This window comes from Emydura macquarii, unplaced genomic scaffold, assembly GCF_026122565.2.
Source record: "Emydura macquarii macquarii isolate MOO-44397 ecotype Brisbane River unplaced genomic scaffold, CSIRO-AGI_Emac_v2 contig_3305, whole genome shotgun sequence".
Taxonomy (NCBI): domain Eukaryota; kingdom Metazoa; phylum Chordata; order Testudines; family Chelidae; genus Emydura; species Emydura macquarii.
This window is the reverse complement of record NW_027133442.1, coordinates 1,001,098-1,024,032: the sequence shown is the minus strand read 5'-3', so window position 1 is coordinate 1,024,032 and position 22,935 is coordinate 1,001,098. Positions and strand designations below refer to the sequence as shown.

Genomic DNA, 22,935 nt, shown 5'->3' with positions numbered 1-22,935 from the left:
AAAGGAAAAAACAAATTTGGTTAGTTCTTCTTCGAGTGATTGCTCATATCCATTCCAATATAGGTGAGTGCACGCCACAGTCCCCGGAACTTTTTTCCCCTTAGCAGACCCTGTAGGGTCGGCTTTGGTGCCCCCTGGAGCCCGGCGCACGTGCCATGGTATATGAAGCACTGCCAATCCTACGGCCCCACAGTTCCTTCTTTCCTCCTGTGACAGTTACTGGAACTAGCCTTGCTCTTTGCAAGTACCATTCCCCATTGTTTGAACTCTCTTAGTTAAGTAGTTGTCAAGTAGTGTTAGTTAGATAGAGTAGGAAAAGCTCTCAGGGGCTTAGGGTGGCCGGGCCATGCCTGGGTCACCTGGCTTTAAGCCATGTGCCTTAGCAACCCCCATGACCGCTGCCTTAGGTACTTGGGGGAAGAGCACAGAAAAGAAAAATGTAAAATTTGTAGGGCTTTTAAACTGAGGACACAAAAAGACAGAGATATTTGGTTAAAAGCTATTCTAATGGAGGCAGCGCTCCGCCCGGCCTCCGAACCGACCCGATGTGCATTGGTGCTGAGCGTGATCTCAGTGCAGAGCACACCCCCAGCACTGACTTTGATCCAGCACCGAAAAAGAAGCAGCAGCAACACACGGAGCACTGACACTCCCCTGCGCCGCCAGTAAAGGCAGGGTCGAGTGCGGAGATGCACCAGCCACGGCCTGTCGAGTCCCTTCCGGTGCCTGCATCTCCGAGCAGGGAGCTTCCCCCAACTCCTGGCAGTGGGGGTGTGCTGCTATCGACACCGGAGGCTTGTCAGGCAGCAAGAGCCCTGATGGCCTTGCCTACTCCCCCCCTCCAACGAGGGAGAGACGGCTGGAGTCCCGGGGCAAACCCGTGTTGGGTCCCTCTGAAAGGTGGTGGAGCCTCCCGGCAGGGGTGGAAAAAGTCTCCCGCCGAACAGCCATCGAGGGTAGAGCGAGGATGCTCCCCTAACAGTAACTCCGAGTCCATCTTGCCAAGCAGATCCTCCCCATGGCACCGAAGTCGGTCCCTGACACCAGAGGCAGCGCAAAAAAGGCTGCGCCGCTCGAGGTCAGCCCTGCGGCGCGGGGATGGTTCCAGGTCCCAATCCCCGGTACTGAGGAGGTCGCCCGCAACCCGGAGGTGCAGGACCAGATCACTGTCAGAGAGCCCGGTACCGAAGGGTTCGCCTGCACAGGCACCGCGCAGAACCTGGTCACCCTCGCGGAAGCACAGCACCCGGTTGATGGAGTTGGGGTCGGCACCGTGACGCTCCCAACGACACCACTCCCGTTCTTCTAAGGGCAAACGGCACCGGAAGTCATCTGTGCCGAGATGGCATTCAATGACATCGAGCTCTTCAGAGCACTCCTCTGCTTGCCAGCACCGGTTGAGGAGGTGGAGGCGGTCCTTGTCATCCTCCACGTCAGAGGTGTCGAGAGGTCGGTCACCGGCACGGAGCGGCACCATGGGCCTCTCCAGTGGCTTGGGGTCCCGAAAGGGGAACAGCCAGGGGGATGCTCGTAAGGCCAGCCGACGCCCTCACGAGACACCTTAGCTAGTGCCGCGGCCAGCCCCTGGTTGGCCACAGGGTCTCTGGCAGCAACAATGGCCTTATTGGGGCCCATGGGGCATCCAGATGGGACCGGGGCCACAGTCTGTCCCATCATTGGCGGTCCAGTCTGCGCCTCCTGCACTAGACAAAGCCCAGAGAGATCATTCTTTGGACGAGGGATCAGACCCAGGAGAGGGATCCTCCACGGGTGCACCTCAGTGGGGGGAACAGTCACAGGTTGCACCTTGGCAGTCCTCCTCCCCAGATGAGGCAGCCTTCAGGGACCACATGGCACCACTGAGGGACTTGAGGGTTCACCAGGAGCTGCTTAAGAGGATGGCCTCTAACTTAAGGCTGGAGGTCAAAGAACTAGTGGAGGAAGAGGATGCCCTCTTCAACGTGCTGGGCGCAGAGGGCCCAGCAAAGGTTGTTCTGCCCGTCCATGATAGGGTCCTTAAAATTGCCAAGGCCCTGTGGCAAACACCTGCCTCGGTCACCCCTACATCTAAGGGGGCTGAGAAAAAGCACTATGTCCCAGCCGAGGGGTTCGAGTTCCTGTTCACCCACCCGGAACCCAAAAACAAAGACAATAAGAAACTGGACTTGTTTGAGAGAAAAGTTTATTCAACAGCAGCCGTGAAGTTTAGGATTGCCAACCACCAGGCCCTGCTGGGCAGGTACAATTTTAACTTATGGGACTCCCTCAGATAGTTCACTGAGGCTTTGCCCCAAGACCAGGCCGCAGACTTCACCACGGTCCTGGACGAGGGGATCACAGTGGCTAGGGCAGCACTGCAAACATCCAGCAATGCGGCGGACTCGACAAGTAGGGCAGTGGCCTCTGCCATTTCCATGAGACGCTGCTCATGGCTGCAGTCCTCAGGGCTGTCGCAGGAGGTGCAGCAGTCTATTTAGGACCTCCCCCTTGATGCATCGGTCTGTTTTCAGACCAGACCAATGCTAAGCTGCACAGCCTCAAGGATTCCAGGGCCATGCTCTGCTCACTGGTCCTGTACACGCCCCAGGCTTTCAGGCGGCAGAGTTGGCCCCAGGCGCAGCAGCAACCATGGCTCCCCTAGGCCCTTCCAGCCCGAAAGGAGCAGGGACAGAAATAGGGGGTTTAAAAGGCAGAATCAACCCCCTAGCTTGTCCTCAGCCTCCCAGCAGGGACCCCCCAAGGGGTCGGGCAATAGAAAAGGGCAATTTTGATGGTGCACCCGAGGTGGCGCCCCTACTATCTCCCTTGATCTGCCCCCCCCCTTCCTGCACAGACTAAGACCCTTCTATGCAGAATGGGCAAGCATTACGTTGGACCGTTGGATCCTCGAGAGTCCTTCGGGGCTATGCCCTACAATTTGCATCATATCCCCCCCCCCCCCCCCCCCCCAACAACCCTCCCCCTCCGTCCCTTTTCAGGGACCCCTCTCAAGAGCAACTCCTCTTGCAGGAGGTGGTCACCCTCCTCAACCTGGGAGCAGTGGAAATGGTCCTCCAAGACAAAAGGGGGAAAGAGTTCTATTTGAGGTACTTCCTCATCCCCAAGGCGAAGGGGGTTCTGAGACCCATATTAGACCTGCGTCATCTAAACAAATACATCAAATGACTCAGGTTTCGCATGGTCTCCCTAGCCTCCATCATCCCTTCTCTGGATCCAGGGGACTGGTATGCTGCCCTCGACCTCAAGGAGGCATACTTTCATGAATCTATCCTCCCCAGCCACAGGCATTTCCTCCGTTTCATGGTGGCTGGCTCCCACTACCAATTTACAGCCCTACCCTTTGGCTCTCGTTGGCCTCCAGGGTATTCACCAAATGCATGGCGATAGTGGCTGCCCACCTGAGGCGCAGAGGTGTGCAGATTTTCCCTTACCTGGACGACTGGTTAATCAGGGGCAGGTCCAGGTCCTACGTGCAGGACAGTGTGACCCTTACCTGTTCCACGTGCAGCAGGCTGAGACTGCTCATAAACGAGCAGAAATCAACACTAACCCTGGCACAGAGCATAGAATTAATTGGGGCCACCCTGGATGTTTCTACCAGGCCAGAGCCTTCCTCCCACAACCTCGATTCGAGGCTATGGCAGCGATCATCGCCCAGCTACACCAGTGCCCCACGACAACAGCTAGGCACTGCCTACAGCTGTTAGGCCACATGGCAGCCTGCACGTACGTAGTGAGGCTAGCTCGCCTGAGATTCAGGCCGCTTCAGGCATGGTTGGCCTCGGCATAGTTGCCAAGCAGACACCCCTTGAACCGAGTGCTCACGGTTCCCCCGCCAGTCTTAGCCTCTCTAGACTGGTGGCGGACTCCCAGGGCAGTGATGAGGGGTGTCTCCTTCAGAGTCCTGGTCCCATCAGTCACACTGATCTCCGATGCCTCGGATGTGGGATGGGGAGCCCACATCAGCACCAATCTGGGCACTCAGGGACTCTGGACGGGGGAGGAAAGGCACCTGCACATCAATGTAAAAGAGCTCAGGGCTATTCAACTAGCGTTCAAGACGTTCCTCCTATTCCTGACAGGCAGGGTGGTGCAAGTGCTTATGGACAACAATGCAGCCATGTTTTATATAAACAGGCAGGGAGGAGCGCGCTCCTCGGCCCTCTGCCAGGAGACCATCCGCTTGTGGGACTTTGCAGTGAGGCACGACTTCCACTTGTCTGCCTCTCACCTCCTGGGGGTGAGGAACGACGAGGCGGATTGCTTCAGTAGGTCGTTTCTACCCCACCACAATGGGTCGTTGCACCCAGAGGTTGTGACTTTGATCTTCCACAAGTGGGGTGTTCCCCAATTGGACTTGTTTGCATCGTCCTGGAACAAGAATGCCCGAGGTTCTGCTCGCTCCAGGGTCACGAGCCGGGATCAATATCCGACGCGTTCCTCATCAAATAGATGGGGACCCTCATGTATGCGTTTCCACCCATTCTGCTTCTACCCAAAGTTCTCTTGAAAATCAAGAGGGACAGAGTGGATGTGATACTCATCGCCCAGCCTGGCTGAGACAGCATTGGTTCAGTATACTGATGGACCTGTCAATCGCCCTGCCCGTGGAGCTCCCAGGACCGCAGTCGCCTGCTACACCAGGACCTTGACTCTCTGCACCTCACGACCTGGAGGCTCTGTGGCTGACGGAGAGAGAAAGAGCCTGCTCAGTGCAGGTCCAACACGTCCTGCTGGGCAGCAGAAAACCTTCAACACAGGTCGTGTATCAGGCTAAGTGGAAGCGGTTTACCCGCTGGGCGGAGTCCCGGATTATTCCGCCAAGCCTCTCTCCTATTAAGGCAATCCTGGAGTATCTGCTCCAGCTAGAGCTTCAGGGTCTGACGTTGGCCTCCCTGAGGTTTCACCTGGCAGCCATTTCGGCCTTCCATCAGCCACTAGAGGAGAGATCCCTGTTCTCCCATCCCATGTCGGTCTGGTTCCTCAAGGGGATTGGAGAGGCTTTATTCGCAGGTCCGTGACCCAGTGCCTCCCTGGGATCTCAACCTGGTCCTCTCCGGACTTACGGGGTCCCCCTTTGAACCCATGGCTTCATGCCCTCTGCTCATCCTTTCGTGAAAGGTAGCCTTCCTGGTGGCCATTACCTCGGCTAGGAGGGTCTCCAAGATTAGGGCCTTGACCTCAGAGCCCCCTTATACTGTATTCTATAAGGATAGGGTGCAGTTGAGGCTGCATCCAGCCTTTCCTGCCCAAGGTGGTTTCCCAATTTCATTATAACAAAGATATTTTTCTTCCCGTGTTTTTCCCCAAACCACATGGCTCGGAGGAGGAGTGGATCTGGCATTCGCTGGACATGAGACGAGCCCTGGCCTACTACATTGAGAGGACAAAGCTGTTCCGAAAATCAGCGCAGCTCTTCGTCACAGTAGTGGACCAGATGAAAGGATCACCTGTCTCCACCAAGCGCATCTCCACATGGATCACATCCTGCATCAAGTGCTGCTATGAGCAGGTGAATGTGCTACTTCCGGGTGTCATCACAACGCACTCAACCAGGGCTCAGGCCTCCTCTGTACCTTCCTGGAGAGAGTGCCCCTGCAGGACATCTGCAAAGCCGCCACCTAGTCGTCGGTGCATACCTTCACGTCCCACTACGCCATCGTTCAGCAGGCAAGAGAAGATGTGGGATTCGGCAGAGCTGTGCTGAGGGCAGCTCACCGGTAACTCCTACCCATCTCCAAGTTATTGCTTTTTAATCACCTATATTGGAATGGACATGAGCAATCACTCGAAGAAGAAAACAAGGTTACTTACCAGTAACTGATGTTCTTCGAGATGTATTGCTCATGTTCATTCCACAGCCCCACCCTCTGTACCCGCTGTCGGAGTTGGCAGAAAGAAGGGACTGATGGGCCGTAGGGTCGGCAGTGCCTCATATACCGCGGCATGTGGGCGGTGCTCCAGGGGGCACCAGAGCTGACTCTACGGGGTCTGCTAAGGGGAAAAAAGTTCCGGGAACTGTGCATGGTGGCATGCACTCACCTATATTGGAATGGACATGAGCAACACATCTCGAAGAACATCAGTTACTGGTAAGTAACCTTGTTGTATTGTCTTCCTTGGATATCTGTGGCCTTGTCTGCACAATATAAATTTGTGATAAATTTCCTACTATTATTAATAAGCAACATTAGAGGTCTGAACGTAGATACCAGTTGGCTGCCAACATGATTTCGGAATCATGTCAGTTACACTTGCTTCCAGCAGGATTAGATGACAGACTGAAAATTGTGCTAGCAGGAGGGAAGGCTACCTACACTAGGCCTAATTGAGATTTACAGCTAAAAATTATGTAGTTAAATTGTGGTGTGTTAAACTAAACACAGATTGCATACAGATAATTTTCTTTCCGTTATAATATCTTGTACTGTATTTTGACAGCTGTTCTAAATTGGATTAAGAACTGTAGTCGTCCTAGAAGTAGTGGAAACAGTCTTCCAAAGAACAACTTGCTACACTGCAAAATCAAATAATGATATCTCTAAACAACATACTGAACAGTCTATACAATACAATGTTAAATAAGTAAATCACATACAGACATTGTGAGAATACGTGAAATCCATTTTCTCTTTTTTTTTTCTGTTCTTTTCCTATCACTGCTAACCATAAGGATCCCATTAATAGGAAATTTGTGATTTATTTTATTTTCCCTTAGGTCTGGTCTACACTGAAGACTTTTGTCGACAAAAGTCAGCTTTTATCAACAAAACAGTGCTGGTGTACACACTGCAGTCACCTCCCTGCCGACAAAACTGCCCTGTTTTTTTTTAACACCAACATTTCAAGATTAAATATAATATCTATATCCTCAGGCATGTTCAGAACAGACTGGTGCATATTGCCACCCAGAAGATACTGTTTTCAAACACTATAGGGAAATCTAGCAATATGAAAGGAAGTTAGTAAGTCGACATATATCTTGAAATTTTGGGCTATACTTGAGCTTGAAATGTATGTATCAGTTTCATTGTAGTAGAATTACTTTTTATATCACATGTTGATTTAGCAAAATAAGGTCACTTGCTTTTTAGTAAATGTCATTCCTTTATTTACCATTCATTTGCTTTGTATAATAAAAAGTATTCATTGCACTACATAAATAAAGTTGAGACAGCACTTTGGAGACTACATGGAAGCTATAATGTAATATTAAGTATTAAATACATATTTTACGATTCTTAGATAGGCCAACATTTATTATCCTCTGATGTTTTGTCTTCGATTTCCAGAGTTAATCCATTATTTCATGCTATATGTAAATAATTTATTCCATTTCATTCTTTACATAGTGTCTTACTGTATGTGTGCTAAAACTGTTCCCATTCACAGTGCATACTATGGTTAAGTCCAAACATACTGTAACTTTCGATGCATAGAACATAAAGTTGACTTTGTAAATTTAATAATGATAAAGAACTTGGCTTTAAAGCATTTTTTTAAAAATCAGACTTTTATTTGAAAATGGGCTGTGAAGGCAGCAGCCGTGACACTTCCTGCAGTCGGCAAGGTATCCAGAGGTAGAGGTGAGCTCCCGCCCCGAGAGTGGCTGTGCAAGAGAAAAGGAAGTCCAGTCTCTCCTCAGCCCTGCTGGGACTAGCTAGAAACCCCAGACTGAGGTGCTTCCAGAAGCACAGAGGAGATCAGAACCATCTCTGGGAACCTCTGCCCCTTAGTTCCTTCCAACCACAACAGCAGATGACATGAGCTTCTTCAGATCTTAGTCTTAAGAAAAATTAATTAGTTGTTAAGGAATGGTTTATTCTTAGTATAGGTTATAGAGACAGCTCTTTGGTTCTGTCTACTGGTTTGCATGGTGGATCCAAAGATGAAGATACTTGGCTTTAAAAAGTGTATTTTGCCTGGCATGCCACGCATGCCACAGGTTGCCGACCCCTGGTCTAGAAGATGAAAATATCAATGTATTTCAGGTATATCATTGGTTTCTTCAAGGTGGCTCATAAAGAGGTTGTGAGGATGAAACAAAAAAACTATCAAAAAAACCTGAAAGGGAAAAATTGCAATCCCAGGTCATTTCACTGTCTATAATCTCAAAAACAAACCAAAAACAAAAAAACTCTGAGCAAGAGTATGGGTTTTGTCTATAAGATGGAGTGAGATTTTCAGAAGCACCAGAGGGTGACAGACACCTGACTCACATTGGCAGGCAATGAGGTTTGGGATTCTGTTTCCCTTAGATGCTTTTGAAAATCTCTTCCCTGAATTGCTAATTTTGTAGAATGTTATTTGTATTACAGTAGCACCCAGGGATTCATTATACTAGGGACTGCAGAAACATAATGAGGTAAAACTGTCAAGCTCTATGTAAAATTTTAATTTTTTTATGGCTGTCATCTTCCATGCTAATTTTATCTAAGCATTGAGAAAACTGGGAGATGGCGCTCTGTCTGATGAAAGGAGGATGAAGAGCTGGGTGTTGTCCATATTTCATAAGCACTTCAAGCTGTGTTGTTTTGCTAATTTTCCCTTTTACTTTATGTGGCTGTTGAATAATATATGGGAGAGGATTGAGTCTTGGTGACTTTTGTCAGTAAGGACTCATTGATTCTAACAGCCTTCTGAGTTCAGTTGTTAGTACGCTGCGGAGAACCTGACACTGTGCCATGTCATGTTATGAAGGCTGGATGATTTGTAGCCATGCATTCCTGTGTATACTAATGGTTGAGGGCAGCAGCTTTTGCCACCATATTACCAGTGAAGGCTGTTCATACCTGATGATTGGCACTTTCCACACACACTCAATTTCTTTTTTGTTTTGATTTTTAAAGTCTTCGTTTGTCCTTGGGATGGGACTCTGTGAAGATGTGTTTTTGTTTAATGGTCAAATTGATCTTTGCCCCTAAAGGACAATAGGTGTTTCCCAACCTTGATGGTGACAGTTATGGGCTGTTGAAACTTTTACCATGGTCATTCCTGCATCCCAACTCAAGGTTTTGGGGTACAGAGATCCACTAATGAATTGGTATTTGACAAATTAGTATGTTTTATATTGCTTGAGACCTGGAAATTTCAGGTCTCCATGCTCTGGTCAAGTACTTCATGTGTAGGAGCCTAATTTTTTGCTTTCCTTGTCTGTATTGTTTAATATCATAGTCATCTTAATTCCCAAATAAATGTTCTTTGTTACCCATTTAAATTCCCATGGCATAAGCATAGTGGAATTGTAGGGTTTTTGCTAATTGAGAGTGATTTAATTTATATCTAGAAAAATCTCCAAACTTCTCCATGATGATTTGAGTGATAAAAATAGTTTTACAGGGTTTGCTTACTAATAATAGTGTGTCATCCCCTTGCAGTCTAATGCTTAATATAGCCGTCTGCTTCTGCTAGTAATTGATAAGTGTTCTTAACCTAGTTCAAATGGGAATGGTGCTGAAGGGGCAATCCTACCTAGTGAAGTAAGGAAAAAAAAGGGGGAAAAAAAAGTTGTAAACATTTTGTATGTACTATCACTACAGGGTATGAATAAATCATTGCAAGAAAATAACTGAACTTTGAACCCAGAGAAAATTATTTAGGAGACTCTAGATACTGCTGTTAAATGCTAACAAAGACCTTCTCTAATTACATGACCATCAGTAACTATAAATTATTCTTTGTCTGTCATGTAATGTGCCATTATCTGTAGATATTACCCGTTTCTTCTGTAGAATAATTAATGAAGCTCAATTTCCCTTTCGTTCCCTAATCTGTTAGCCATGATTTTCGTAAGTAGTTGTCTGTGTTTTAATAATGAAAACCATTATTTCACTGTTTTGAATCTTTCCAAATGGGGAAGATCACACATTACTTGGGGTATTAGGTAAAGTTTATTTTTTCCTAATTAAATTAATTGCATGGGAGTCAAAATTTCCCATATTTGACTCCTAAACTTGTAAAGAAAGCATTTGTTTATTCCCATTACTAACTCACTGTATCTAAGTGAATGCATATAGCTAAATGTCTTTTTGATGTTTTATTTCTGAGTTTAAAATGTCAGTCATGTTGGAATTAGAAAAGGAGAGACTGGATGAGGATATCTCACAGTAGGAAGTTAGAGGATATAAAAGGGCCAAAAATGGGTGCATCTCCTGGAAAAAAAATGACTTACCGGGGCAATTTTACCAATTATCTGTAAAAACATTCCTTATTTTGATATTGAGAAAGGTTGCTCTGAATATATATTTTGGATAATAAATGTTTAAATTCATAGCTCAGAACTTTTTTCATAAACATTATTCCTTTGTTTTATATGAATGTTTGTGTGTTGTTGACAAAAGATAGACTGACTACCCATTGCATTTATAACTGAGGGAAACCATTTTTTTAAAATTTTATAGACAGCAGTGAGTTCCTTGCTGATGACTGCAGTATAATTGCTGGTGGAAACCTTATAGGTTGGCATCCTGATTCTGCAGCTGTATTATGGAGGAGGATCTTGGGAATTCTTGGAGATGTGAACAATATCCAGTCTCCTAAAATCCATGCCAAAGTTTTTGGGTATCTCTATGAACTATGGTACAAACTGGCAAAGGTATAGTTTGTAATGTGTATTTTATTCTAATTCAGAGAGTGGTTTTGTATTTGCTATAAAAATGATTGATTACTAAATACACTGTAAAATTAATTTACAGAATATTCTAATAAAAGTTTACTAAGTAGTAAAATTTACTATTTATTAGAGTATTTAAGGAGTTTCAGCTGCTCATTCTGGTTTTTTTTACTGATACTATAATTTTAACTGAAGAATGCAATGAAGTGTGGTATTTGGCGGGGAAGATTGTATTTTAAATAAAGAAAAGGGTGTTTGAATTTCAATAAAAACACCTAATAAAAGACAATTCAGAGTAGTAACAAAAAGGATTTAAATTAGTGTATTCCGAGACAATAAAATAGTGAAAAAGAGGCAATGAATTGAAAGTACAAATTAATCCACAAATGTTGGGAATTAATGTAATTCCACAGTACACCCTTAAATGGTAATATTTGGTTAAGGTGGTCGAACGCTTGAGTGAGGGAGGGTGGGAAGACAGGAGGGCAGTAGAAAGGCTGGGAAGTAATAATGTATTGTAAATACTTATTTTAACGTATTAGATGTTATTTTGTTAATCCCTTCTCTCTATTTTTCTTAAATCAGATAAGGGACAACCTTGCTATAAGTTTGGACAATCAGTCTACACCCTCTCCTCCTGTTTTAATTCCACCTCTCAGAATATTTGCATCATGGTTGTTCAAGGTAAATTAGTTTTAAATGCTGCACAGAGTAAAATTTTGCTGCATGTCAATATTGAATCATTTAATGGTGGTTTTTTTGATGTTTCTTTCTGCAATCCTTGGTGTTCTAGATCTATTAGAAAAATAATCAGTGTCCACTCTTTAGCTATTCTTTTGTCTAAAACAGCAAAATGACGCTTGAGTATCCATGTTTAGAATGTGGCTTCAAAACATTTATTGGCTAACATTACATACATTAGCATGCTGCAAATATATCTTGCAGGAGATACAGATTTGAATTATTTAGTAACTAGAAGAGATTCTAAAAATTCTTTGCTTTTTTCAGGCAACAACCTTGCCAAATGAATATAAGGAAGGCAAACTTCAAGCATACAGGTTGATCTGTGCTATGATGACTAGGCGCCAAGATGTTTTGCCAAATTCTGATTTCCTAGTGCATTTTTACCTCGTGATGCACATTGGCTTAACTAGTGAAGATCAGGTAAAAGCTTGACTTTTCTTTTAAAAATAATTTAATTGCATTTACTACGTTTACTACTGCATTTACACATTTACTACATTGTTTTGATGGTGAAGCCTGGATTAGCAAATTTGAACCTGTGGAGTTGGGGAGAAATGGCTGTACCACAAACTAAAATAAAATATGGACTTGAAATGATTTATACTGTAGCCTAAACTATTCTTCTCCCTGTGTATTGTATATTTGCCTCCTTTTTCTGTTCTCCTAAATTTTGTTCTCTCCAGCTTGTAAAATGCTGTTGGTTTGCTTGTTTCATCAGTAAGAGTAATTGTTGTTCTTTGACTAATATCTCTGTGGGTGCTTTACTTCAGCTGTGCATCCACCACAGGGCCTTTGATCAGAGGTTTTTGGTAGCAGTGCCCGTTCAGCTCGTGCATGCGCCCTATGCATCCTCATGCCCCATACCGAGGCTATAGAGGCCTGCGCAGGCAAACCACCCTCAGTTTCTTCTCAGTCTCCTTCAGCCAAAAATGGAGTTTAGTTTGTGCCTTTTTTCTCTTTCATTAGTATTCTTGGCATTATTAATTTGTAGTGTAACTGTTGGAACATTTGTTCCCATTTGTTGTATTTTCTTTGGAAAGAAAAGAAATAATTTTTTGTTTGTTTTCCCTTATTGAGGGGCCATAACAAATTTTCTTCTTTCTGGGATGCTGGGCTTCTGGGTTTAAAGGTGCCTTTCTTGGCAACAAGCAGTCTTTGTTAGTGACGGGCACTCCCAGTTAATTAGTTTGTTTGGGAGACTCATAATCCCAGCAAATGCCAGATCTTCACTTCTTTTAAGGGAAGATCCTTTAGGAGCAGGGAAATAAAGTATCTGCTCTTAATGATGGAGTGAGCCTGAAGACTGGCATCTGTCCTGGAACCCCCTGCACAGGGGCTCTAAATTTCTGTCAGTGCCCTGTCAATGTCAAGATCATGGTCACCAGAACTTCCAAGGTGAAGATGGCATTGAAACCCATGTCTCTGATGCTGTCCATGAGTGAGATACCAACAACAGTGCATGAGGTACAGAGAGCTTCCCACTCAAAGACTGAAGAGATGGATGAGAGGAGCAGAACAGCAGTTTCTCCTCAAAAGACTGCAGGCCCCAAGAGGAGTGCTAATGAGGTTCTGAGAGCTTCAGGTACTGCAAAGTACTGCAAGATGTCAAATTAGGCAATGTCTACACTAGCTAGCTTACAGCAGCACAGCTGTACCGATGCAGCTGCACCGCTGTACAGTTGCTTGCGTAAGCCACTCTATGCCTACGGGAGAGAGCTTTCTCGTCGATATAGTAAACCCCCTCTATGAGCAGAAGCTCTCCCACTGACATAGCGCTGTGCATACTGCCACTTATACCAGCAAAACTCTTTCAGGGTGCTGTTTTTTTCACACCCCTGAGTGAAATAAATTTTGCTGACATAAGTGGTAATGGAGACATAAATTCAGTCCCATACCTCAGTAGTAAGGACTTCATAATGAAGACTAATATGACCAAAAGAGCAGTTTCAATAGAATCTGCGATCCCCTAGGTACCGACATCAGCATCTCAGACAATGGTATCCAGAACATCATCGGTGCCTATATCAATCTTTGTTGTGCTTCCAGTACCACAGGAATTTTGGTACCCAAAAGTCCTCATGGTACCGAATGACCCTGAGGCTTGTGACCTTCAGACATCTCCTGTTACTGAGTCTGCTCATGTTTCTGTGAAAATTGCTTCTTCCCCAACTTCTATTATCCATGAAGAGGGGTTTTCAACTATGATATAATATGTGGAGGAGCATTCTGACTCAGACTCTGAATTTTCTGTTCAAGGCTTTCCAGTATATTTCAGGAGACGTTATTCCCCTATGCAAATGCAACAAAGGCAAGATAACAGGCCCCTGGCTAATAACACTTGGGATGCCAATATTGGATACCTCCCCCCATGCCTTATGGTCCATCTCTTTCGCCTTAATGGGATCCATGGGCAATGTATCACCAGCAATTTTGCGGGACTCTGATTCAGTCCTATGAGGAACACAGAAGACCTTGTTCCCTGGTACTGTCCATCCCTCCTTTCCACTCTGAGCTAGAGGACCTTTGAGAAGCAAGAGGCAAGAGTGGATAAGAAGGTTACCTCCTTACAAACATCTTGTCATCGTTACCTGATGAGGCAGTCATACCATCACTCCCATGATTAGCTGATGACTTAAGACAATTCCAGGACCTGATGAAGTGGGTCCCTGACACCCTGCAGATTCCCCTGGAAGAAGTCTAGGATTCCCGTATTGCACACTTCTACCTTAGTGCAAGAGGCCAATTAACAAAGCCCTTCTTGAGCCAGCCAAGATCACCTGTGCAGCAAAGGCCCACCCTGCATGCAAGCGAGCTGATTTAAAAAAAAAAAAAAAAAAAAATATATATATATATATATATATATATACACACACACACACACACACACACACACACACACACTTTGTACTGGACACAGATTCCGAGTTTTTATTTTCTCACCAAGCACCAAATTCTCTGGTCATGGATGCAGTAAATGAAAGTGGCAGGCAACATACCCAAAAAACCACACCTTATAATAAGGACCAGAAAAGGCTGGACCTTTTTGGTTGTAAGGGCATCAGCAACATTACAGTTCAGAATAGCTAATCACCAGCACTGATGTCAAAATATGACTGCTTGAACTATAAGAAGTTTAATGCTTTTATTGACCATTTGCCACAGGAACACACAAGCAGTTTAGCACCATAATAAAGGAGGATCAGCTTTTGGCAAAACATCACTGAAGGCTTCACTTGATGGGGTGGACTTCAGCCAGATCTGTTTCCACTGCAGTAGTTATGAAACAAGCTTTTTGACTCCAGCTATCTGAGTTTCCACAGGAAGTATAGTCGAATGTGGAAGGTTTACCTTTTGATGGCCACAAGCTCTTCACGGACTCCAAAGACAATTTGCTTTATACACGCTTATGTCTTTAGTGATATACACACCTACAAATAAGAGAAAATGTATTATGTCTCAGTCGTCACAAAGATCCCACCCTGCTCAATTTTCCTCCTTCTGTGGGACACCAGCTAAGAGCTCGATTTTCAAAAAAGAAGCCTTACAGCTACATCGATGGCTTAATCCCAGCCATCAACATCATCCAAACATTACTTTTGATGGTTTGAGTCCAAACCACCTACTGACCAGGATTTCTCAGCTGCATGACACAATCCCCCGCCTCAGTTTGGGCACCCTTCTCTCTATTCCATCAAACATGAGAAGATATAACATTGGACAAATGGGTATTGGAGACCATTACATTGTGTTACACTATCCAGTTTATCTCCATCCCACCCCACCCCCTTTCTCCGTCCCTGTTCAGGGACCCCTCTCACAATCAGTGCCAACACAGGAGAGCTCATGTCTCCTAAGTCTAGGAGCCATAGAACGAGTTCCACTTCTACACAGGGGAAAAAAGTTCTATTCAAGATATTTTCTGATACTCAGGGGCCGTTACTAGATCTCAGACAATTGAACAAGCCTGTCAGACATCTGAAATTCAGGATGGTGTCTCTACTAGCTACAGTTCCCTCCCTGGAATCAGTGAACAGGCTTGAGACACTCAGCCTGAAAGAGGCCTACTTCCACATAATGATTCATGCCTCTAACAAAAGATTTCTTCATTTCACATTCAGTCACAATTATTAGTAGTGTATAGAGTCCTACCACCCTTTAGCCTGTCATCCACCTCAAGGGTAGTTTAAAGATCATGGCAGTCAGAGCTGCCTATTTCCATCATCTAGGAATACATCTTTCCCTACCTTGATGACTGGCTCCTCAAAGGTCGGTCATATCAGATTTGGTTGACAGGTCAAACAAAAACTTCACTATTTTGATGTCTAAGCTTGCAGATAAATCTTAAAAAATTGATTTTTTTACTCCTGCACAACAAATTCTTTTTTTATAGGACTGTTTCTGGATTCGATAATAGGCAGAGCTTATCTCTCTCAACAGGTTCCTTTCTCTAAAGAACTTTATCCTTTAGAACAGAGGACTGTTCCCGTAGGATGGACTCCACCTGTGTAGGGAGGGAAATAGACTTCTGGGATGGAGGCTGGCACAACTGATTAAAAGAGCTTTAAACTAGGAACTTGGGGGAGACAGTTGGGAGATGCTCATGTAATCTCCACACCTGATTGAGAGGGAGCAAAGTCTAGTAAGAAAGGAACAGCAGTATTTAGGAGAATGGACTTAAGAAGAAAGATAGTGCCAATACCAATTAAGCTAACAGTCAGGTAGGCGATACTGGCAGTAGAATGACTGTACCCAATCAGGCGAGGAATGTGAGTGAAATCCAGCAGCAACAATTAAGATATTTGTATACCAATGCAAGACACCTGGGTAACAAAATGAAGGAACTAGAACTACTGGTGCAGGAAGTGAAACCAGATATTACAGGGATAACAGAAATATATGGAATCGTAATCATGTCTGGAGTACAAGTATTGAAGGGTATGTGTTGCTCAGGAGAGACAGAAATAAAGACAAAGGCGTTGGAGTAGCATTGTATATTAATGATGAGGTAGACTATAAAGAAATTAGAAGTGATGGAATGGATAAGACAGTCTGTTTGGGGCAAAATCACTTGGGGGAAGAAAGTTACTAGAGGTTCTCCTTAGCTAATGTTTGGGGTATGCTACAAACCCCCAGGATCCAATTTGGATATAGATTAAGACCTCTTTAATATTTTTAACTAAATAAATACTACTGGGAATTGTGTGATTATGGGAGACTTTAACTTCCTAGCTATAGATTGGAGGACAAGAACTACTACTAGTAATAGGGCCAATATTTTTGTGGATATGGTCGCTAACAGATTTATTCACCAAATAGTTGCTGAACTGTCAAGAGGTGATGCCATTTTAGATTTGGTATTGGTGAGTAATGAGGACCTCATAGAAGAACTGGTTGTAGGGGGCAACCTTGAATCAAGTGTTTATGAGCTAATTCAGTTTAAACTAAGTGGAAGGATAAACAAAAATAAATCTGCAACTTAAGGTCCTGGATTTAAAATGGGCTAACTTGAAAAATTAAGGGAATTAGTCAGGGAGGTGGACTGGACTGAAGAACTCAAGGATCTGAATGTGGAGGAGGCTTGGACTTCTTTTTTGAAACTTTGACTTGAAGTATCTGAAGTCTACATCCCAAGCAAGAGGAAAAAAATGTGTAGAGAGAGGTTGTAGACCAGGCTGGATGAGCAAGCATCTCAAACAGGTGATTAAGAGAAAGCAGAAAGCCTACAAAATATGAAAGATGGGAGGGGTCATCTGGGTGGAGGTCAAAAAGTGTAGGGATTAAGTGAGAACTGCCAAAAGCCAAGCTATGACTGGAGAATTTCTAATATAGTTCCTATTTTTAAGAAAGGGAAAAAAAGTGATCCAGGAAACTACAGGTTTCAATTATATGCAAGGTCTTGGGACAAATTTTGAAAGAGAAAGTAGTTAAGGACATAGAGGTTAATGGTAATTGGGATAAAATACAACATGGTTTTACAAAAGATAGATAGTGCCAAACCACCTGATCTCCTCCTCCTTTGAGAAGATAACTGATTTTTAGACAGAGGAAATGCAGTAGATCTAATCTACCTGGATTTCATCCACATAGGAAATTATTAGTTAAATTGGAGAAGATGGGGATTAATATGAGAATTGAAAGGTGGATAAGGAACTGGTTAAAGGGGAGTCTACAACGAGTTATACTGAAAGGTGAACTGGCAGGCTGGAGGGAGGTTACGAATGGAGTTCCTCAGGGATCAGTCTTGGGACCAATTTTATTTAACATTTGTATTACTGACCTTGTCACAAAAGGTGAGTGTGCACTAATAAAATTAGAGATTACACGAAGTTGGGAGGTATTGCCAATACAGAGGAGGACCGGAATATCATACAAGAAGATCTGGATGACCTTGTAAAGTGGAGTAATAGAAATGGGATGAAATTTAATAGTGCAAAGTGCAAGGTCATGCATTTGGGGACTAACGACAAGACTTTTTGCTATAAGGTGGGGACGTATAAATTGGAAGTAATAATGGAGGAGAAAGACCTGAGTGTATTGGTTGATCACAGGATGACTATGAGCCACCATTGTGATTCTGCTTACTTGTGTTGCTTGCATAAATACGATTTCTAGCTCCTGTGTTAAATCTTGGTGAAAAGCTGAGCAATAAATCAGTGGGAAATCAGGAAAGGAGTGATATTAAGAGATTATGGATTAACATGAGGAATAGGCAACAGAAACAGATCTTCTCTTAAACTAAGTTTCTGTTTTCGTGCAAATATACATAGTGTAAAAGTACAGGAAGTAAGATATTTTAAACAAAATGGAACATCTCTAAAAATGGTTTTCCATGTTTTTTATGGGGATATCAGTAAATCTTCTAAAAATGTATTCATATGATTAGTGGGGAGAGAGCCCTTCCATTGAGAGCGCATCCTTGAAGGACATTATTCAAGAGGAATGTGAGAATTCTGACATGGAAAAATCCTCAGCATCTGAATTCAGGAGCCTAAGGATGCCATTATTTCTTTGAGATTTTGTCCTGAGACTATCAAACTGATTTTATTGTGTGCCAAAACATTTATTTAAAGCAGGTTTAGTTAGGCATGGCAAGTGCTATGCAAAATAATTTTTCTTGCCCCCAATTATTAAATTTCTAGAGGAATATAGAAACAGTTTTTGTGCCATCCTGAATACAAATGTCTGCTTAAATCATTATATTGGAATTAAACTATTACAGGTCCAGTTTATTCAGAATGGTTGAAAGAATTGCAGACAGCTATAACTCTCTAAAGGCAACAAAATGGGGAAAACACTTGATTTGTCATGGTTGCATTAATGCTGTAACATGGCTGTTACATGAACATTACAAAAACAAAATAATTAGTATTCTTTGACACTGTGGTCTTGAACTTGCCCTTCCTAGTACAAAAAGTAAAAACAAAACAAGAGAACTAATAGAAGCTTTAACGGGGGCTGAGGGGCATTTTTAAAGAAATTCTCTCTCCCATTTAGGTACCTACACAAAGTGGTCAGACGTTCAAAAAACGCATCGCCCAGAAGCTCCTGTTGAGAACCAAGGGAGCTGCTGGGTGCTGAGCACTTTTGAAAATCTGGCCTCCATTGTTGATGCTGAGCTGTTTTGGAAATCTAGCCCTGTATGTTTACATTCCTTTATCCTAGTGCTGGTAATTACCACTATATTAATTTAAATGTCTTGTTGTTTTTCATTTTGTCACTGCAATTTTTGTTTTGTATTTCTTGAAAAATCAGTGCCAAAATTTAAAATGAAATGCTCACTGCAGTGTATTCTAACCATAAACTGTTCTTGTTTCTCTTTTACTGTATCTTACTATCACACAGTTGAATTTCACTGGCATTTTAAAACCAGTGAATTTACTTACCGGACAACACTTTCCCCTTGGAGCCACTTTAACATTTTTTCTTTACTTTTATATATGAATATATATCTTTGATATATTTTTACTATCTAGAATTTAAATCTGGTCAAGGTGTCAAGACTGCATAGTGAATGCATATCCTGAGTTATAAACCATTCCAATGTTTTTCAGTTTTGTCACATGTTTACAGTGTCCTTTTGTTTTTACGTGGCTTGCTGAATTTTGCCCCTTGGTGGCGCACTTGACTGCACGTTTCCTATCATGCTATATTCTCTTATTTTTGTCTACTTTTAATTTAGCTGAAAAGCTGCTCAGAGGAATCATTTGCTTTTTGTTCCTTTTGATTTTCAAAACTCATGAATAAATGAGTTTTTTCTAATTATTACTATTTTTTATTTATTAGAATGTCACCACTGTGATTATTATCATGCTGCTAGATCAACAACTCAGATCTGTTTCATAAACTGAAGATAAAATCTACTACAAATAGTCATGTAAGAATATTTACAAAGAAGGTGGTTATATTAGCTGAAAATAACTGATTTGATTTATGAAAACTTTGTTTTGCAACTGGAAAAATTACAGTACACTCAGCAAGCATATTTTGCAGCAACTGGGGTGTAACATTATAACCTGATATCAAAGTACTTAGTCTTAACACCTGCTGCTCCACAACTACAATATACTACTATATTATACTACTGTATAAACTTTTGATTATTTGAATCTATATACTTTATTAATAACATGCTACTTATTTATATATTTGTATAATGGGATGAGATACCATTGGACATATAGTATGCATAATAAATAGGGCCCTAAGTACTTGATAATCCTGCAAATTCATCCCTTACTGCAGAACTGTAGTCCAGAATCTAAATATTCATAAGAACAGTAGTTCCTGTCCCTATGGTCGTGATGAAAGCCTGTCAAAGAAGAAATGGGTACAAACTTATATAGGGATATTTGTTTGAGTCTTCAGACAGCCTGAAACAGAAGCTCTGAGAAATATGAATTACTCCATTCAGCTCAGTGGGGTATTAACTTTGAAATCTAATTATAAAACTAGCATAATCAATCTCGTTAACTATTTCATTGCCAATTATTTTAACATTCAGTTAATGTAGTTATCACACAGATTCAAATGTTTTCCATAGCTGCTTGGGTGCCACAAGCCCCAATTGTCCCTTGCTAATCTGCCAAAGATTCTGATTTCCCCTGATGGATTCTATAGAATTGTTGTGCATTTTCAGTACAAAGATCTACAGCACACTCAAAATTTAAAATTTATCAGTAGAACACAATTCAATTTAACAGCAGATTGAAATGGAGGTGATATTGTGTTGATTGTGATATTTATTTTCATGTTTATTTCCCTATTTAATTCAATAAAAACCTAAATTTTCAATTTTATCTGAAGCTGCTACAGAATGTCCTAAATTGACTGCAGTGGAATGTTACTATGCAGGGGTGTTGGGGCAGAATTTAGATCATGCTTCTCAGAGAGCTAACTGATGCCTTAGTCGTAAAAAAAAATTACTGTGCAAAACCAGAGCAACTTATTAAAACTCATAATATAGCATTAATAATGTAGATACTGGTAAAAAATACAAGTCAGTGATATTTAATAGATTTGTTTAAATGAATGCCTAGCAATTTTTTATATAGTATAGTAATATCACTGTTAATATTTCTATTATGGTAGCGTATAGGGGCTCTGGTCATAGACCCAGAGCCTCATTGTTCTAGGCACTATACAGACACATACAGGAGGGCAGTCCTTACAGTCTAAGAAAATACTGTGAATAATAATCACATCCTCAGGTGGTTGCACAACACAAATGCCCAAAGCTCTTCAAAGCTCACAGTGAGGGGAGAGCACAAAGATTGCGGACCACCATACAACTGAGCTAAAGTTCTTGTGTGGTTGTATAATGAAGTAAATATACATCCCAGGGACCTTTCCATTGAAATGTGGAGTCAAGAGTTTCTGGTTCCGTTTGCAGGTTGGCACCAGTAATAAGCCTTTTCTGAAATGTTTCATTATTTAAAAACAAAAATCCACAAATCTTGTATCACACATGCAAACCTGTTGTTGAAGAATTGCTCACAACATTGCTGGCATGATTTTTCGTTATGACAAAGAGTTTTGACAGCTTTCTTTCAGAAAAGAAAGCACATAAAATATTAGCAAGCAGATACTAGTTGAACAACAAACAGTTGAGTTTCTTTCAGTGCACAGACATCCAGATGTATGTGCCTATTTATCTGCATATTCTCTATATCTGGATAGCTACATACCACAGTACTCTTAAATTGGTAAGGACGATACCTCATTGCTAAAGCACATATGCTGTCTTTACTTCCTTATCACTTTATTTCTAAAACAACTCTAGTCAGACTGGCAAAGATAGCAATCCTTATTGAAGGCTACGTGTGTGCTGAATTTGAATTTTTTCCCTCTATATCTTATCGATGTTTGTATATTGCTAGAAAAGGAGTAAAACTAAAAAATATCTTTTTGATTTATGTTCATATAGTAATACAATATAATTAATGGCAAACATGACTTAACATTTCTAGCTTGCTGGAAATGTTTGTCTCCTCTTTCGAGGTATAGAAAAGAGCAGTGTAAGAGAATATTTTATGCAAAGCTCCCAGAGGCATTCTGAGTTTAAGATTTAGCAATTAGCTTAGAAAGAAAGAGAAAGAAAGAGTGATGTAACTGAGAGGCCTGTAATTTGGTCAAACCTGCCTCTAATAACAAACATCCCTGTACGAAGACATGAACAATCCTATGCAACAATTGCATCACCTTTTTTCAGACTAGAGAAATCATACTGTATAGTGGAAAATAAGAATTAGTCATAACATACGGTGTGGAAATACCCTCCCGCCTTATAACTTGAAATTTTTATAGACCGATAAAGACCACATTGGGCTGATATGTCATTGTACTCAACATGCTTTATACTGAACTTCTTTTTAGTAAGCTCAAAGAAGGGGAGGAGGAATGGATTTGTTTGAATCATTTGTTTTTCTACATGTGTGCAGAGAGCAAATTGCAGGTAGCGGAATTCAGTTAAAAGTGCTCAGAAAAACCCAGAAGTAGTCTATGGTAATTATTACTAGAGCTTAGTGAATAATAGATTTTTGAGTTTGGGGGGCTGAACCGAAAAAAAATCCAGTCTGATTCAAACCCAAACAGTTTTTTGTTTTGGTTTTTTTTCTTCAAATTGAAAAAATTGGGGGAAAAAATCATTTTGAATTGACCACAATGTTTTGAGTTGACTTGAAATGAATTTTTTTTGTGTTCCAATGCAAATAATGCATTTTTTTCAGTGAAAAAGCAATTCATTTAAACATTTTCACCCAGATCTAGGTACTAAGCATGATCAGTAGTTTTCTTGAAGCTGTATAGAAACCCCTACTATGGGCTGGTAGTTATACATGTCTTAAGCATCCGCAGTTCAAGGATGATGAAAGACCTGATAAATATAGGAGTTCTTGAGAGTCCTAGTGGACTTCTTGTGAGGCCAGGAGCATGGTCAAAACCTGTCGCACTTTGGTCTTAAGCAAAAACTCCTGTCTGACCACACAAGCTGAGGAGAATGAATGACCTGTTAAAATAATTAAAAATGAATAATAAAACACTTGGAAGATCATGATTTGATAGTGTCTAGCCAACACAATTTC

At 42.2% G+C, this 22,935-nt stretch overlaps 1 protein-coding gene across 7 annotated transcripts in view; it reads left to right on the top strand.

The window, feature by feature from the left end:
• The window catches only part of RALGAPA2 (Ral GTPase activating protein catalytic subunit alpha 2), a 346,401-nt gene that overhangs the window by 138,223 nt on the left and 185,243 nt on the right, over positions 1-22,935 (top strand). For all 7 annotated transcript variants that reach the window (XR_010917130.1, XM_067532894.1, XM_067532900.1 and 4 more), the window contains 3 exons: positions 10,401-10,594; positions 11,198-11,296; positions 11,621-11,776. Coding sequence is in view for 6 of the 7 variants with exons in the window: in XM_067532894.1 (XP_067388995.1) it covers positions 10,401-10,594; positions 11,198-11,296; positions 11,621-11,776 (449 nt within the window). In the remaining variant the exon portion in view is untranslated. The remainder of the gene's footprint in view (positions 1-10,400; positions 10,595-11,197; positions 11,297-11,620; positions 11,777-22,935) is intronic.